Source organism: Oncorhynchus mykiss, chromosome 27 (genome assembly GCF_013265735.2).
Source record: "Oncorhynchus mykiss isolate Arlee chromosome 27, USDA_OmykA_1.1, whole genome shotgun sequence".
NCBI classification, from domain to species: domain Eukaryota; kingdom Metazoa; phylum Chordata; class Actinopteri; order Salmoniformes; family Salmonidae; genus Oncorhynchus; species Oncorhynchus mykiss.
In genome coordinates this window covers 20,899,679-20,917,500 of record NC_048591.1, presented here as the reverse complement: position 1 = coordinate 20,917,500, position 17,822 = coordinate 20,899,679, and the positions used below count along the sequence as shown (strand labels likewise).

General features: G+C 41.0%; 2 protein-coding genes across 14 annotated transcripts in view; both read left to right on the top strand.

Annotated features, from left to right (window-relative positions):
- LOC110507754 (TLC domain-containing protein 1) overlaps positions 1-3,981 on the top strand; it is a 10,611-nt gene extending 6,630 nt beyond the window's left edge. For both annotated transcript variants that reach the window (XM_021587966.2, XM_021587965.2), the window contains 2 exons: positions 805-887; positions 2,987-3,981. In XM_021587966.2, coding sequence (XP_021443641.1) covers positions 805-887; positions 2,987-3,388 — 485 coding nt within the window. In that variant the 3' untranslated portion in view covers positions 3,389-3,981. The remainder of the gene's footprint in view (positions 1-804; positions 888-2,986) is intronic.
- Positions 3,982-9,328: 5,347 nt separating this feature from the next.
- Positions 9,329-17,273, top strand: rab34a (RAB34, member RAS oncogene family a). Of its 12 annotated transcripts, none has more exons than XM_036965399.1 (12): positions 9,546-9,892; positions 9,988-10,032; positions 14,431-14,534; positions 14,679-14,770; positions 14,914-14,982; positions 15,164-15,265; positions 15,356-15,420; positions 15,554-15,605; positions 15,715-15,796; positions 15,997-16,087; positions 16,252-16,359; positions 16,529-17,273. In XM_036965399.1, exons 3-12 carry the CDS (start codon positions 14,460-14,462, stop codon positions 16,594-16,596), a joined length of 804 nt encoding a protein of 267 aa, XP_036821294.1. In that variant the 5' UTR covers positions 9,546-9,892; positions 9,988-10,032; positions 14,431-14,459; the 3' UTR covers positions 16,597-17,273. The 12 variants fall into 12 exon arrangements, 11 of the variants coding, with proteins under 11 accessions (XP_036821303.1, XP_036821295.1, XP_036821294.1 ...); XM_036965407.1 differs by having other exon boundaries at positions 9,548-9,892; positions 14,917-14,982; XM_036965408.1 differs by lacking the exons at positions 9,546-9,892; positions 9,988-10,032 and adding an exon at positions 9,329-9,493 and having other exon boundaries at positions 14,917-14,982.
- Positions 17,274-17,822: the final 549 nt, after the last annotated feature.

Below are 17,822 nucleotides of genomic sequence, written 5' to 3'. Positions count from 1 at the left end.
GTCTGAGGAGAGCCAGCCTGACAGCCGCAAACCTTCCATTCCATTGAGACAGATTGCCATTTATAGAGGTTCACACAACACTAATTTTTGAAATGCAGTCCAAAGCGGTTTCCCTGTGTTTTCCTTTCAAGTGTAACACATGTCCATGGTGCTGATAATTAGGATGGACTATGCCAGTGCGGTCCAATATATTTCTCTCCGCTGATATATGTAGGACAGGGAAGTCCTGACTATTTTGTTTATGGTACTACTGTTATCAACCATTTAGATGGCCTCCTCTGTTGTTTGGACCTTGATAAGTAATCCATAGAAATAGAATCTCCATAGAAATAGAATCTCTGTTCCAATATCCACACTAGCATAGAATATGAATGAAGCAACGTATTGGGCATGCATTCAAAGGGGTATGCTGGAATGCACGTTGGAACGTGGCCTAAGATTAGATAGCTCTTAGATCAACTCTGTACTGGTATCCCGTGTATATAGCAAAGTTATCATTACTCATTGTGTATTTATTATTACGCGTTTTACTTTTCAAATCACATTTTATTGGTCACATACACACATTTAGCAGATGTTTGTGGGTGTAGCGAAATGCTTGTGTTCCTAGCTCCAACAGTGCAATAGTGTCTAACAATACACACATCGAAAAGTAAAACAATGGAATTTTTTTCTTGGCATTGTTGGGAAGGGCCCATAAGTAAGCATTTCACTAAGTCTACACCTGTTTGTGATGAATACCATTTTATTTAGAATGCTCAAAAGGCCTCGACTGAGGCATTGCTCTTTACTCTCCTTTGACAGGATACTTTGTACAAGATGCAGGTGACATCATTCTAACTGGACATGCAAGAGGATCCTGGGAGTTCTTAATTCATCATGTTCTGGTAAGATAATTTACCTTTTTGTTTCAGTTTGTACCTGGTAAGAATTTACATATGGCCTTTTTTTAAAATTATATATTTTTGGTTTTGTTTGTTACAGCAGCTACTGCTAGATTGTGTCTGAAGGTTAGATGCAGTATTTTAATTCACTGGTTTTGTTTTATGACCTTGTGAAAACAGACTGATCGCTGCGCTCACGCTTTGTTTCAATTCAAGCTAAGTGAAGTGAATTGAAACAATGTGAGATGTGAAGGAATTTTGCAGATGACATCTTAATATTGTATGGTGCTAAGAGGAATCACACTCCTAGGGGGATTTACTGTGTCAGTAGTGACATTTTAAAGGTGACACAGTGCGGGCCTATTCTGTCATCTAAATGAACGCTCTGTGTGCCTATCCCTGACTGCAGGCGAACAACACCCACCATTGTGTGGGGGGATGTGTGTTGTGTTGAACACAGGACATCTTGCCACTGATCTGAGGCACACATTGAGCTGAGCTTCCCTGTGTCTCCGATTAGTCAGTGTACACTATATATACAAATGTATGTGGACACCCCTTCAAATTAGTGGATTCTGCTATTTAAGCCACACATTGCTGACAGGTGTATAAAATCGAGCACACAGCCATGCACTCTCCATAAACAAACATTGACAGTAGAATAGTCTTACTGAAGAGCTCAGTGACATTCAACGTGGCACCGTCATAGGATGCCACCTTTCCATCAAGTCAGTTCGTCAAATGTCTGCCCTGCTAGAGCTGCCCCAGTCAACTGTAAGTACTGTTATTGTGAAGTGGAAACGTCTAGGAGCAACAACGGCTCACAGAACGGGACCGCCAAGTGCTGAAACTCGTAGCGTGTAAAAGTTGTCTGTCCTCGGTTGCAACACTCCTTACTGAGTTCCAAACTACCTCTGTAAGCAACGTCAGCACACAAACTGTTCATCGGGAGCTTCATTAAATGGGATTTCATGGCCTAAGATCACCATGCGCAATGCCAAGCGTTGGCTGGAGTGGTGTAAAGCTCGCCACCATTGGACTCTGGAGCAGTGGAAGCACGTTCTCTGGAGTGATGAATCACGCTTCGTCTGGCAGTCCGACGGATAAATCTGGGTTTGGTGGATGCCAGGAGAAGGCTACCTGCCCAAATGCATAGTGCCAACTGTAAAGTTTGGTGGAGGAATAATGGTCTGGGCGGTTTTTCATGGTTCGGGCTTGCCCCTGATTTCCAGTGAAGGGAAACCTTAATGCTACAGCATACAATGATTTTCAGGGGTGGGCAACTCAAGTCCTCAGGGGCCTGATTGTCACACTTTTTTTCTCCATCCTTAGCAAACACAGCTGATTTAATCAAATTGCATTCTAAACTGAAGGTCGTGATTAGGTGATTATTGGAGTCTGGTGTATTAGCTGGGGCAAAACTGTGACCCCAATCAGGCCCCCGAGGGCTGGAATTGCCCACCACTGCCAGCTGATTCTGTGCTTCAAACTTTGTGGCAACCGTTTGGGGAAGGCCCTTTCCTGTTTCAGCATGACAATGCTCCCGTGCACATAGCAAGGTCCATACAGAATGGTTTGTCGATCGGTGTGGAAGAACTTGACTGGCCTGCAGAGCCCTGACCTCAACCCCTATCAAACCCCTTTGGGATGAATTCTAATGCCGACTGCGAGCCAGGCCTAATCGCCCAACATCAGTACCGGACTTCACTAATGCTCTTGTGACTGAATGGAAGCAAGTCCCTGCAGCAATGTTCCAACATCTAGTGGAAAGCCTTCCCAGAAGAGCCACCTGTAGGCTGTTATAGCAGCAAAGGGATCAACTCCATATTAATGCTCATGATTTTGGAATGAGATGTTCGACAAGCAGTTGTCCACATACTTTTGGTCATGTCGTATTTGTCCCAATATTCTGACCACTAGTTGGTTGATTAGTGTTTTTTTGGTGAGCCATTAATCATACAGTATATTCAATATAAATTGTAAATTTTTCCCCAGTTTTACTATTGCAAAGATTACAGTATCCCAATTGCCTTACAGCAGTAAGGCGGCAGAGTGCCATTGGTATGTATTAACTACTTTCTCTCTGTCCTTCCCTTCCTCAGGTGCTCTGGTGCTTCCTGTATTCTCTGTACTCACACCTCTACGTGGCCGGTGCTGTGGTGGCTCTCTTTGTGGAGGTTAACAGTGTCACCCTGCATTTGAGGCTAATGCTGAAGCTAGCATCACAGCAGTCGTCCCCTCTGTACCAAATCAATAAGTTCCTCAACCTCTTCACCTACATCGTCTTCCGCCTCAGCGCACAGTTCTACCTCACATATTACATTGTACAGAACTACTCCTGGATGGACAAAGGAGGCTACTTCCTGGTTACCATGACTCTCATGAACACCATGATCCTGATCTACTTTTATCGTCTTCTCCGCGCCGACTTCTTCCCCCGGAGCAGGGCTCACATGGAGCAAAATGGCACCCACAACAACGTCAAAAAGTTCCTCGCTGAATGACACCGATAGTGACATGACCGTATACCTGATGTTGTGTTTGGTGTGTTTGTTCGGTTACACATCTCATCGCATTGTGTCAAGCTGTGACTTTATTATTATTATTATTATTATAACAACAACAAAAAAGCTCTCTCAAAGGCTCGTGTTGTCGTGAGAGGCGGCCAGGAAAGGATGTGGACAGTGGTACATGCCCTATAGTGATGATTATGCCCACTGTGACTGAAGATCCCTCACTCACACTAACTGGGCAGCATACAGTGAGAGACTGGTCTGTTCACACTGACTGGGAGAATCCTACTAAATTACTTCCAGGATACTGTGCCACTTTTGCTTCTGATCATAGCTATTACAATTGTTAACAATATAGGAATTTACATGATTCATGTGGAATGCTCTTTTACAGAAAAAATGCTAACAATCATACATGCATACAGTAGAGAAACAAACTGCCAAGGATAACAGGGACCACCTTGGTTGCTGTACATCCCACCCCACAAATTCTGTCAGGTTTGGCTTAGCAACATAGTTTTATTGAAATTTCCACTAATAGGATTTTGTAAATGTACTATAATACAATCAATATCTGACACTAACAAATTGTCCGACAATACATCTGTTTCACTTTCATTCTTCCCTGTTTGGTCTCAAAAGGTCAACACCAATACATAGGTGACTGGCATTCTTACAACAGCGACCATTATTTTCATTCCATAAATCTAACGAGTCTTGGTAAGCCATAGTAGTGCCTATACCGCAGTTCCTTCGCAACAATTTTCCCTGGATAGCCCCCATAGTATGTCTATAGATGGTGTTGGGGAAGCTACTCAGCAAAAAAAAAAGCTTCTTCTCACTGTCGACTGCGTTTATTTTCAGGAAACGTAACGTGTAAATATTTGTACGGATATAAGATTCAACAACTGAGAGACAAACTGAACAAGTTCCACAGAAATTGAATAATGTGTCCCTGAACAAAGGAGGGGTCAAAAGTAACAGTCAGTATCTGGTGTGGCCACCAGCTGCATTAAGTACTGGAGTGCATCTCCTCATGGACTTCGCCAGATCTTGCTGTTTAAAAAATATATTTTATTTCACATTTTTATTTAACCAGGAAGGCCAGTTAAGAACAAGTTCTCACTTACAACTTCGACCTGGCCAAGATCAGGCAAAGCAGTGCGAACAAAAACAACACAGTTACACATGGGATAAAGAAATGTGCAGTCAATAACACAATAGAAAAATATATGTACAGTGTGTGCAAATGTAGTAAAATTAGGGAGGTAAAGAAATAAATAGGTCATAGTGGTGAAATAATTACAATTTAGCATTAACACTGGAGTGAGAGATGTGCAGGTAGAAATACTGGAGTGCAAAAGAGCTCAAAATAAAACAATATGGGGATGAGGTAGTTGGGTGTGCTATTTACAGATGAGCTGTGTATAGTGATTGCTGAGGTGTTGGCTTTGGGGATGACCAGTGAAATATACCTGCTGGAGTGTGTGCTACGGGTGGGTGTTGCTATGGTGACCAGTGAGCTAAGGCGGGGCTTTACCTAGCAAAGACTTATAGATGACCTGGAACCTGGGTTTGGAAACGAATATGAAGCGAGGGCCAGCCAACGAAAGCATACAGGTCGCAGTGGTGGCTAGTATATTGGGCTTTGGTGACAAAACGGATGGCACTGTGATAGACTGCATCCAATTTGCTGAGTAGAGTGTTGGAGGCATTTTGTAAATGACATCGCCGAAGTCAAGGATTGGTGGGATAGTCAGTTTAACGTGGGTATGTTTGTTTGGCAGCATGAGTGAAGGATGCTTCGTTGCGAAATATGAAGCCAATTCTAGATTTCATTTTGGATTGGAGATGCTTCATGTTAGTCTGGAAGGAGAGTTTTCAGTCTAACCAGACACATAGGTATTTGTAGTTGTCCACATATTCTAAGTCAGAGCTGTCCAGAGTAGTGATGCTGGACAGGTGGGCAGTTGTGGGCAGCGATCGGTTGAAGAGCATGCATTTAGTTTTACTTGCATGTAAGAGCAGTTGGAGGCCATGGAAAGAGAGTTGTATGGCATTGAAGCTCATCTGGAGGTTAGTTAACACAGTGTCCAAATAAGGGCCAGAAGTATACAGAATAGTGTAGTCTGCGTAGAGGTGGCTGAGAGAATCATCAGCAGCAAGAGCAACATCATTGATGTATACAGAGAATAGTCGGCCCGAGAATTGAACCCTGTGGCACCCCCATAGAGACTGCAGGAGGTACGGACAACAGGCTCTCAGAGTTCAGTGTGTCAAATCGATCTGAGAAGTAGTTGTGAACCAGGCGAGACAGTCATTTGAGAAACCAAGGCTGTTGAGTCTGCTGACAAGAATGTGGTGATTGACAAGAGTCGAAAGCATTGGGCAGGTCGATGAATACAGCTGCACAGTATTGTCTCTTATCGATGGAGGTTATATTGTTTAGGACCTTGAGCGTGGCTAAGGTGCACCCATGACCAGCTCGGAAACCAGATTGCATAGCGAAGAAGGTTCGGTGGGATTCGAAATGGTCGGTGATCTGTTTGTTAACTTGGCTTACCTTAGAAAGGCAGGGTAGGATAGATATAGGTCTGTAGCAGTTTGGGTCTAGAGTGTCTACCCCTTTGAAGAGGGGGATGACCGCGGCAGCTTTCCAATCTTTGGGGATCTCAGACGATGCGAGAGGTTAAACAGGCTAGTAATAGGGGTTGCAACAATTTCAGGGGATATTTTTAGAAAGAGAGGGTCCAGATTGTCTCGCCCTGCTGATTTGTAGGGGTCCAGATTTAGCAGCTCATTCAGAACATTGGCAATCTGAATTTGGGTGAAGGAGAAATGGGGGAGGCTTGGGCAAGTTGCTGTGGGGGGTGCAGGGCTGTTGACCGGGGTAGGGGTAGCTAGGTGGAAAGCATGGCCAGCTGTAGAAAAAATGTTTATTGAAATTTTCAATTATTGTGGATTTATTGGTGGTGGCAGTGTTTCCTAGCCTCAGTGTAGCGGGCAGCTGGGAGGAGGTGCTTTTTTTCTCCATGGACTTTACAGTGTACCAGAACTTTTTGGAGTTTGTGCTACAGGATGCAAATTTCTGCTTGAAAAAAGCTAGCCTTTGCTTTCCTAACTTCCCAGAAAAGTTGCATATCGCGGGAGCTGTTCGATGCTAATGCAGTACGCCACAGGATGTTTTTGTGCTGGTCAAGGGCAGTCAGGTCTGGAGTGAACCAAGGGCTATATCTGTTCCTGGTTCTCATTTTTTTTGAATGGCACATGCTTATTTAAGATGGTGAGGAAAGCACTTTTAAAGAATAACCAGGCATCCTCTACTGACGGAATGAGGTCAATATCCTTCCAGTATACCCGGGCCAGGTATCCTTCGACGATAAATGCGAATCCGACCTTCACTCCTGGTGAGACAAAACCATGACTCGTCAGTGAAGAGCACTTTTTGCCAGTTTTGTCTGGTCCAGCGACGGTGGGTTTGTGCCCATAGCAACATTGTTGCCGGTGATGTCTGGTGAGGACCTGCCTTACAACAGGCCTACAGTCCAGCCTCTCTCAGCCTATTGCGGACAGTCTGAGCACTGATTGTGTGTTCCTAGTGTAACTCGGGCAGTTGTTGCCATCCTGTACTTGTCCCGCAGGTGTGATACATTGTCCTGTGCAGGTGTTATTACACGTGGTCTGCCACTGCGAGGACGATCAGCTGTCCATCCTGTAACGCTGTTTTAGGCGTCTCACAGTAAGGACATTGCAATTTATTGCCCTGACCACATCTGCAGTCCTCATGCCTCCTTGCAGCATGCCTAAGGCACGTTCACGCAGATGAGCAGGGACCCTGGGCATTTTTCTTTTGGTGTTTTTCAGAGTCAGTAGAAAGGCCTCTTTAGTGTCCTAAGTTTTCATAACTGTGACCTTAATTGCCTACTGTCTGTAAGCTGTTAGTGTCTTACCGACCGTTCCACAGGTGCATGTTCATTAATTGTTTATGATTCATTGAACAAGCATGGAAAACCGTGTTTAAACCCTTTACAATGAAGATCTGTGAAGTTATTTGGATTTTTATGAATTATCTTTGAAAGACAGGGTCCCGAAAAAGGGACATTTTCTTATTTTGCTGAGTTTAGTTTACCAAGCGAACTTCTTCCAGTGTGAAGAAATTGGTAAGGTGCACTAAAGCCACCCTTAAACTATATTTTTATTATGTAACTAAAGTTACTTTTTCAAAGTTAACACAAATGTAATCTAAACTACTTTGTAGAAACATTGTAAATCGGATATGACGTAGACTACAAATTGCAAGAACCAATCACTTTGGGGTTATATGGTAACGATGTGTAATTTAGCTTATTAAACACGTTTCAAGTGTGAATGGCCGTGCTGCTGCTTCAGTTTCAACTGTTCTGCCTGAGAGCTATGGAACCCTGACCTGTTCACCGGACGTGCTACCTGTCCCAGACCTGCTGTGTCAACTCTCTAGAGACAGCAGGAGCGGTAGAGGTGCTGACCTCTTGCACCCTCGACAACTACTGTGATTATTATTATTTGACCATGCTGGTCATTTATGAACATTTGAACATCTTGGTCATGTTCTGTGATAATCTCCACCTGGTTTTCCGTCAGAAGAGGACTGGCCACCCCTCACAGCCTGGTTCCTCTAGGTTTCGGACTTTTCTATGGAGTTACTCCTAGCCACCGTGCTTCTACACCTGCATTGCTTGCTGTTTGGGGTTTTAGGCTGTGTTCTGTACAGCACTTTGAGATATCAGCTGATGTAAGAAGGGCTATATAAATCAATTTGATTTGAATGAGGCAGGTCTGATGCCAAAAAAGACGGGAAATTATTGCCTACTTCACCCATCTTTTATTTGTTCAAATAAAAGTGGTGTGCAGTTCCAGGAGTTAGCTACACCACTACATGGCAAAAAAAAGTAACAAACTACTGAAAACACTACAAAGATTTTAATTTAGTTCAACTCCCACCAAGCTACTGCAAAATATAGTAAAATTACTAGTTGAACTACATAGATAGTTCACTACTCCCCAACACTGTTTAAATGTGGCGCTGGACTGAATGATGTGGACAGAAATCTCTGTAGAACAACTGTGTACAATAAACGGTCAGTTTTGAAGAGCTATACATACTTGCCAAATATACTTAGCATTTTGCATTTATTTTTGTTTATTTTTGTTATGTTTTGGTTCCATGAGCTGAAATAAGAGATCCCAGAAATGGTCCATAAGCACAAAAAGCTTACTTCCCTCCAATTTTGTGTGCACATTTGTGCCAAAATATGCCACACCTGTCAGGTGGATGGATTGTCAATAAGCAGATTAAACCGCATGATCATTACAAAGGTGCACCTTGTGCTGGCAATAAAAGGCCACTAAAATGTGCAGTTTTGTATCACAGTACTGCCACAGATGTCTCAAGTTTTGATGGAGTTGTCTGTAATAAAGCCCTTTTGTGGGGAAAAACTCATTCTGATTGGCTGGACCTGGCTCCAGCCAAGGTCAGGCCCACCCATGGCTGTGCCCCTGCCCAGTCATGTGAAATCCATAGATTAGGGCCAAATTAATTTCAATTGACTGATTTCCTTATTAACTGTAACTCAGTAAAATCATTGAAATTGTTGCATGTTGCGTTTTATATTTTTGTTCTGTATAGTAAAAAAATACATATTACTGTAAAAAGTAAAATATACCTTAACATATAAATTATAAAGCAATTGCTTGACTCGAAGATGACATCTCGGATTTTAATAATTTGATTTGATGTGCCTCATTAAAGCTCTTTAAAAGCCTGTTGTTTGTTGAACGCATCCTCATGATCTGTTGAACAAATAAAGACCCTTAGTTAAGGAAGGAAAACATTGTTAAACTGTTTTAAATCATCGTCCAATTGCGTAAAGATAAAATATTTAATGGATCTATGCCGCCCTCTAGAGCTGTTTTGTGTAAACTAAAGAGATTATTGATGCTGGTGCATATGCAAAACGATTATACCACCTCCAGGAAAGAAGCAACAAAACATTCTGTATTTTGCCAGATGTGGAGTCAAAACCCTGCCTAATTGTAATTTTCCATTGGCTACTACTGGTAAGACACCCGACACCATGTATCCATGAGACAGGAAGTGTCGATGAGCAAAGAAATAGAAAAAGTGGCAAGGCAACATGGGCCTGTAGTAAATATCAAAGGACAGAAAACCCAGCGTTCTATCCCTGGAATATGACGCCAATGACTATAATGTTGCATTGTAGCCTACAAGATTTTGTATAATGACAACAAATTAGAAATTAAATGTGTGTTTGGGCTACTTTGTGTCCAATGATATCTGCCGCCAGGGGGAGTCGACTCGCAAAGACTTTATTTCCCAAATTCCAATGGGAACCTGGAGCTGAGTAAGAGGTCCGCCTAAACACCTAAATAATTTGCAGACTACGTTATTTCCCACTCACTTCCGAAGGTCTGGTTTATTTGGTGTGAACGAATACGGTGAGCTTTTTTTTGGAAAGATTCGGATTCATTTATGTAAAACCTCAAATCTTGAAACCAAACTAAAAGTCTAAGCTTTTCTTTATTGACTGAAGGTTTAAAAAAACGAACGAAAAAACGCTATCCTGTCCTGTTCCAAGGTATGTAGCTCTAGTGACATCCCAGCATGGACTCTGTTCTCTAGTAGCTTTTATTTTTCCTTTGTAGACAACTTCGGTTTTTATTAAACCATTTTGGGAGATCATGTTTCAATGTGTCCACACGTTTTGGTTCTTGAAGAGACTAGAGTTGCTTCTTATCATGTGAATTATGATTAAGCATGATTACAATTATAAAGAGCAACAATACTTTTTTACAATCTATTATCGGTTTAGTATGAATTAGCTATATAATTGTAAACAGTTTACAGTAATTCATTTTCTTTGTGCACAGAACAATATGATTAAAATAGAGATTAGTGGATCATCTCCAGAACAGACGAGTTACTGGCTACTGACTCATAGGCTAATCAAATCAACGTTTATTTGTCACGTGCGCCGAATACAACAGGTGTAGGTAGACTTTACAATGAAATGCTTATTTACAGGCTCTAACCCATAGTGCAAAAAAGGTATTAGGTGAACAATAGGTAAGTAAAATAATAATAACAGTAGCGAGGCTACATACAGACACCGGTTAGTCAGGCTGATTGAGGTAGTATGTACATGTAGATATGGTTAAAGTGACTATGCATATATAATGAACAGAGAGTAGCAGTAGCGTAAAATTGTAATCAGTCAATTGTAATCGTGTAGTGGTGCGTAATCTCACAGGTTGCATAGGCTACTCTTGCTCATAATTGTCATGTTAACAAAACCCAGTGCTTCATTTGAGCCGTAACATGAGCCGGAACCTCTCAGTTTTTGACTGTTTCGTTCCGGAACCTATTTGCCATGATCCGGTAATCTCGTGGCATGAAACGTAATTTTCACTGTTTGCAATGTTTAAATTCGAATAAAAGCGATTAGAGTTAATTCGTGTTGCCGCCTCTGTAATTATCATAGCGCCCTAAAAAACGTAGCCTAATGTGAAAACGTAGGTTTTCACCCCACGCCTGATATTCTAACAATTTATTTGGGTTGGGCCATTCCGGGTTTATGATTTGCTCAACATTGTAGCCCAGAGACCAACTCTTTGCAGTTGCTGTGTTGTGAGAGAGGCTACAGGCACTCTGATAGACATGAGCCTGCAACCATCTCTCCAGAGTTGTACTTCATCATTTATTTCCTTATAGAATCATAGCTATGGGAAGGGTGCTTCATCATTTATTTCCTTGAAGAATCATATCTATGGGAAGGAAGGGCGCTGGTGGTGCTGCAGCACACCAGATAAATTGAAATACATTTGCCAACATTATAGAATTACTGCCGTATGTTGAGAAATACATTAAATAATTCAGAATACTACACCAGGAGTAGGTCTATAATAGCCAAGAGGATCAATAGCTTTTTTTTATTTTTATAGCCTAGCTGTGGATTGTGTATAGTCCAATCACAAGACATTGCCTACAGTCGGGAATGCGTGGCAAATCTGTCAGTGAACAGCATGCATTTGCAATATTTAAAATACTGAGCAAAAATATAAACGCAACATGTAAGGTGTTGGTCCCATGTTTCATGAGCTGAAATAAAAGATCCCAGACATTTTCCATATGCCAAAAATATTATTTATCTCAAATGTTGTGCACACATTTGTTTTTCATCCCTGTTAGTGAACATTTCTCCTTTGCCAAGATAATCCAGCCACCTGACATGTGTGGCATATCAAGAAGTGGATAAAACAGCATGATCATTACCCAGGTGCACCTTGTGCTGGGGACAATAAAAGGCCACTCTAAAATGTGCAGTTTTGTCATACAGCACCATGCCACAGAAGTCTCAAGTTTTGAGGGAGCATGCAATTGTCCTGCTAACAGCAGGAATGTCCACCAGAGCTGTTACCAGAGAATTGAATGTTAACTTCTCTACCATAATGTCATTATAGGGAATTTTGCAGTACATCCAACTGGCCTCACAACCGCAGACCACGTATACTCGGGGCTCCCGAGTGGCGCAGCGGTCTAAGGCACTGCATCTCAGTGCCTGAGGCGTCACTACAGACCCTGGTTCGATTCCAGGATTTATCACAACCGGCCGTGATTAGGAGTCCCATAGGGCGGCGCACAATTGGCCCAGTGTCTTCTGGGTTAGGGTTTGACCGGGATATTGTAAATAAGAATTTGTTCTTATTAACTGATTTGCCTAGTTAAGTAAAGGTAAAATACAATTAAAATAACCACACCAGCCCAGGACCTCCACCTGCGGGATCGTCTGAGACCACCCACCCAGACAGCTGAGGAAACTGAGGAGTATTTCTGTCTGTAATAAATCCTGTTTGTTGGGGGAAACTAATTCTGATAGGTCCATCCACTTGGGAGCCCCACCCATGGCTGCACCCCTGCCCAGTCATATAAAATCCATAGATTAGGGCCTAATGATTATATTTCAATTTACTAATTTCCTTATATGACCTGTAATTCAGTAAAATCTGTGAAATTGTTGCATGTTGCATTTATATTTCTGTTCAGTATAGAATTGTGGGATAGCGCAGTGTCATGACGTTGGCCTGGGGGTAGGTTTATGACAGTCATAATGATAGGATGACATAAACTCTACAGTGGAAAGTCTGCATATTGTAGTTATCGGATTCACATGGAATTGTTGTTCAATTTAAATGTTTGAATATAAAATTATTGGTGAAAAGATTAAATGTAATTTTAGCTTCCAAATGAGAGATTTGGGTTTTCATAAGGTTAGGGCTCTGCTTAATCAGTAGCTCGCCCCTGTGAAGAGACATGGGTTATAAAACTTTTCAAACACCCTTCTCCCTCCACTATATAAAGCCTTGACAAAAATGTAACCTCCTGTTCCGAGAATGTGAGGACGACTGTCCGATGTCAGAATGGTTCAGAACGAACCCAACCTCAGCGTGAGCTTTTGTTTGCAAATGGTATGAATGTTGAACTCTTATTCACTACAGAAGTGATACCTCCTAGCCGTTGAGTTAGCAACAGCAGCTGCAAACGTGGGCTAAGAAAGAACAGACAGAGTATCCCGTCTACCACACAACGACATTACTACAACATATCCAATTTACCAGCAGAGACATTCTTCAAAGGACTCTGTTGGGCAACACGCCCTTCCATCTACCACCAACCTACCGAAGCGCAGCTCAGAGTAAATATTTATTGCATTTTCCTTTTCCAAATAATTTAGAATAGCAATAATTTAGAATGCATAAGATACTGTATTTACGATAGAGACATCGCTTCTCCCGTTGTTCCTCAGTCTTCCTGCTCTTTCACTCAAATCCAGCCCCCTTTTCTTTGTGTAACCAGCTGTCATATCTGTTCCGCCCGCTAGGGACGTTTTCCTTTATGACGTAATTTGTAATCAAGGTATGATTAATTCTGTGTATATGTAATTCTGTGTGATTAGTTAGGTATTTAGTAAATAAATAATTAAACCCAATTTTGTATTGCTGATTCAACTTGTTAGCCAGGGTTCGTGAAGATAACCAAGAATTTACAACTTTCAGATGAGACTGAAATAAGGTGACGATTAATATTGACTGCTATTGATGTAAAATATTACTAGGTCTTTAAGAGTTTATTCGGAAGATAACTGCTCTATAAATATTATTTTGTGGTGCCCCGACTTTCTAGTTACTTACATTGACATGATTAGCTCAATCAGGTAATATTAATTACAGAGAGAGGATTTTATAGAATAACATATCATATCACTTAATCCGGCATAGCCAAAGACACGACAACAGGTTGGAAAGCAAATAGCTCCTGCTGAAACAAAATTACATATCTGTAGGCTAAGAAAATATTTGATCAACTTCTAAATAGGCCTAACAGCAAACAGCATTGTTTTTCCAAACTAAAACGAGAGAGAGAGGCTTTTGGCATGAGCGCATCGGCCATCGCCGGTGAGTGAGCTGCGCATTGTTGGGTGAGTCAGTGAAACTGGAAAGCTTTTTTAGGACTATAATTTCCCCCTCATATTGTACAATATGTGTGTCTCCTCCACACACCTAGGCCTAGTCTATTGGTGGATTCAAGATGAGGTCAAGTTTAAGGATCTTACATTCTCATTTTGTCAGTGTCAAAGTAACCTGAAATTTCAATCATTTGTGTGGTATTAAAAAAGATTCAGCTCCTGTCATGTAAAATGACATAAAATTGCATGAAATGCGTTTATAAAAGGCCACATTTTTCCCGGACACACATCTGCAAACACCTCTACTCTACTGCTCTAGTCTAGACCACTATGCAAATGCGATGATATGCATGCAATGCTTTATTATAAAGATGATTTTCTGGAGCTCCCGAAGTCACCCGCTCTCACTTTCACTTTTTTGTTCCGGCACCTCCCGATTGACAAATTAGGCACCGACAAAACCTAAGTTTCTCTCTCTCTCCCCCCTCCACTTATTCATTCTGTACCCTGTAGGTCCCTTTGATGATTGTTATCTTGGCCTAATGTCTGTCCGAGTGCCATCAATGAGTGTGCTGCCTCCTGTTCGAAGAGACCACGTCATTGCCCAGCTTCCTCAGGTAAGCATCATGCAGTACATGCTAGCAGTCAAACAGTCATTTGAATGTGTTACCCTGTCTGGGCTTGCAAACCTAGTTCCTTTGCCCTCTAGGCTGCTTAGGCCACCAATCTCATAAAGCTGTGTTCATTATGTTGTAATCTAGTGTTACAGTAAGAAGGCTGCTGTGCAAACTAAAGATGAGTTCAACTTCAAAGTGAAGACTGCCTGCCAGGAGCAATGCACTGGCACAGTAGGGTGGGTAGGCCACAAAGCCTTTTCATGTTCAAGATATACAGATAGTTAGTTCCCTTATGGCATTATGGGGATGAGGGTGGTATGTTGTCTCATTGTGATCTTTGATTGTCTCTCTATCTGTGGCACCTCTGATTTTAAACCAGTAGGTTTAAAATAGCTAAGGTCATAGTGGTTGGTGACCTGGCTGTGGGAAAAACCTGTCTGATTAATAGGTAAGCAAAGTTTGGATATTCCTGGTGCGTAGTACTTGATTGCAGTATCAGTCAACTGGGCCGTTTTGGTGAATTAATAACCAGATGGAATGCAGTGCATACACCAAACTGGAATGTGTTTTTTTATAGGTTGTTTGCAAGTACAGATTATCGGATTTTCCTAATCATTTACGCTTTTTAGATTTTGCAAGGATGCATTTGACAAGAACTACAAGGCAACCATTGGTGTTGACTTTGAGATGGAGCGGTTTGAAGTGTTGGGGGTACCTTTCAGTTTACAGTTGTGAGTCTCAATCTACTGGTGTATTCTACAGTAATAATCCCCAGAGCTAATCTGTTTCCCTTCACTCACCAATATCTCTCTCCTCTACAGATGGGACACTGCGGGGCAGGAGAGGTTCAAGTGTATTGCCTCCACATACTACAGGGGAGCTCAGAGTAAGGAAACGTTCTCTTTGAACAGTTTTTATGTTTCCATATAATTCATTACGACCTAAAACGTGTTGCCATGTTCTTAGGGACAGATTTGATGAGGTTTGAGTTTACTAATGAAGTGAATTCTGTTTTCCAGCAATTATTATTGTGTTTGATGTAAATGATGTGGCATCTTTGGGCCATGCAAGGTAAAATACATTAGATTCAACTGACATGAGTATGAATACACATTTCGGCTGCACGTGTGCTCTGTAAATTCCATTTAACATATTTGAATGTCGCTATGTTTATCCACAGGCAGTGGCTTGAAGATGCCTTGAAGGAGAATGATCCTACCAATGTCCAGCTTTTCCTGGTGGGCACAAAGAAAGACCTGAGTGTATGTGTTCACTCTTTTTATATACAATCTGCAGAGGCACAATTGATCCGTTTTCTCCGCTCATGTCAACTTCCAGAAGTCGAAGTTCAGACTATATACTGGATACAAAAAATTAATGGAATACTGTATATTATTATAATAATAATAATAATGTTTTGTATATCCATTGTGTTTCCCTCTTCTCTCTGTTATTTTCTCAGTCTCCTGCTCAGTACTCTCAGATTGAACAGGAAGCCATCAAATTGGCTGAGGAAATCAAAGCAGAGTACTGGGCCTTGTCATCATTGACTGGTTGGTGGGCTAATACATCAGATCAATGTTGAGACTGGTAGCAATAAGACAGGATGCAGCCTACTTGTTTGTAAGACAGTATTATAATTTGTGTTAACTAATTGTCTAAACATCTGAGGAAGAAAGGTGACTTCATGTTTTTTCCCCTCCTGTTCTTGTTGTAGGGGAAAATGTGAGAGCGTTTTTCTTCCGTGTTGCACCATTGGCATTTGAGGTCAACGTTCTGGCAGAGATAGAGAAGAGTGGATCAAGACACATTGGGGACGTTATCAGTGAGTGCACAGCTGTGCACTGTTAAAATATGGCACCATGCATTATGTGATACGAATAACATAATTTCTCTTGCCACGTTAACCCTAACTAGGTTACAGACAGACCCTTGTATGAGTAACATAAGAAACACACAAGCCTTTTTTCATGCAAGTTTCTTGTTTGTTTCAGAAATTAACAGTAATTCAAACAGCCTGTATGCAACAACAAAGAAGAAACAGTCAACCTGTTGTCAATGAAGACAAACACATGACTACTACTGTTAAAAGGTACCAAAGCAAAAAGCATCATTTCCTCAGAAGAGAAACTGAGAACCCATGACCACTCCCAGAGACATGGAATTTGCAGTGAGGCAGGACAGAGACTTTTGCCTTCACAGACATTTGATTTTAATTTCTGCTGGCCCGGAAAGAACAGCTTCTTGGTTGGATGTGGATTCCTGTGGTGTTTGGCTCATTTATGCCTATCCAGAGTTTCGGATAGAATTTCCTCTGGTTCATTGTACTCCTGTACTATTCACTGTACTATTCCAGTTCTTGAGTTCTGACAGAAATTGTGATCGAGGTACTGCTTTAATAGCCATGGAGTATGGACAATCATGGATGTCTTCAAATACCCAATATGGATATTTTTAAGACACTCCGCCATTAGGCCTGTTAGATTTTTTACAGCGTTGTTTTGTTTAGTGTTGTTTCCATGCGACATGTTTTTTGCACAATTTGTAACCATTGCATAGATTAAAACTTATGACTCCTTCCTGGGATGTTACTTTATGCTAGCTAAGGAGTATGATTACATAGTCCTATTTTTAACAGCACAACTGCATTCATACAGTATGAGAGATGTGTATTATTCAGATGTACCACGTCTACGCTAGATAGATACAATAATGTAACTGAGAATGATTGATTTTTAATGGTGTGCGATATTTGAATGACTGATCTTATATTATCCCTCTAGTTGAATACCATAATCAGAGTGAAAAGTGCATACATTTGTCTAGTTTTCCTTTTAGACAAAGATTATTTAAGTCATTTTTCTAATGTTTAATTGCAGGTGCAAGTTTTAGCTCTATAAAGATACTGTATATCAAAAATTACTACACTTAGCTCAAAATACATGTAAGCTTCACAATCACTGCTCTGCTCTGCATCAAATCAAACAACTGTTTACTGGTAATTAGACTTTATAATTATAAAACAAATCATTCTAAGTTATTATTGAAAGTTCTATATAGGATGAATCACTAATCTGTTATTAAATTATGTTTAATAACTGTTTGTCATATTAGCCAGGGCCTCTTAATATAAAACAATTATACATACAGTCAATAGTGAAAGTCTACACACCCCTTGTACAGTCTTCAAACTTTGAATATATATATATATGAAAATATATATATATTCACTTTGAAAATATATATATATATTAAATTACTAAGAAATAAAACATGAGGATGCATTGA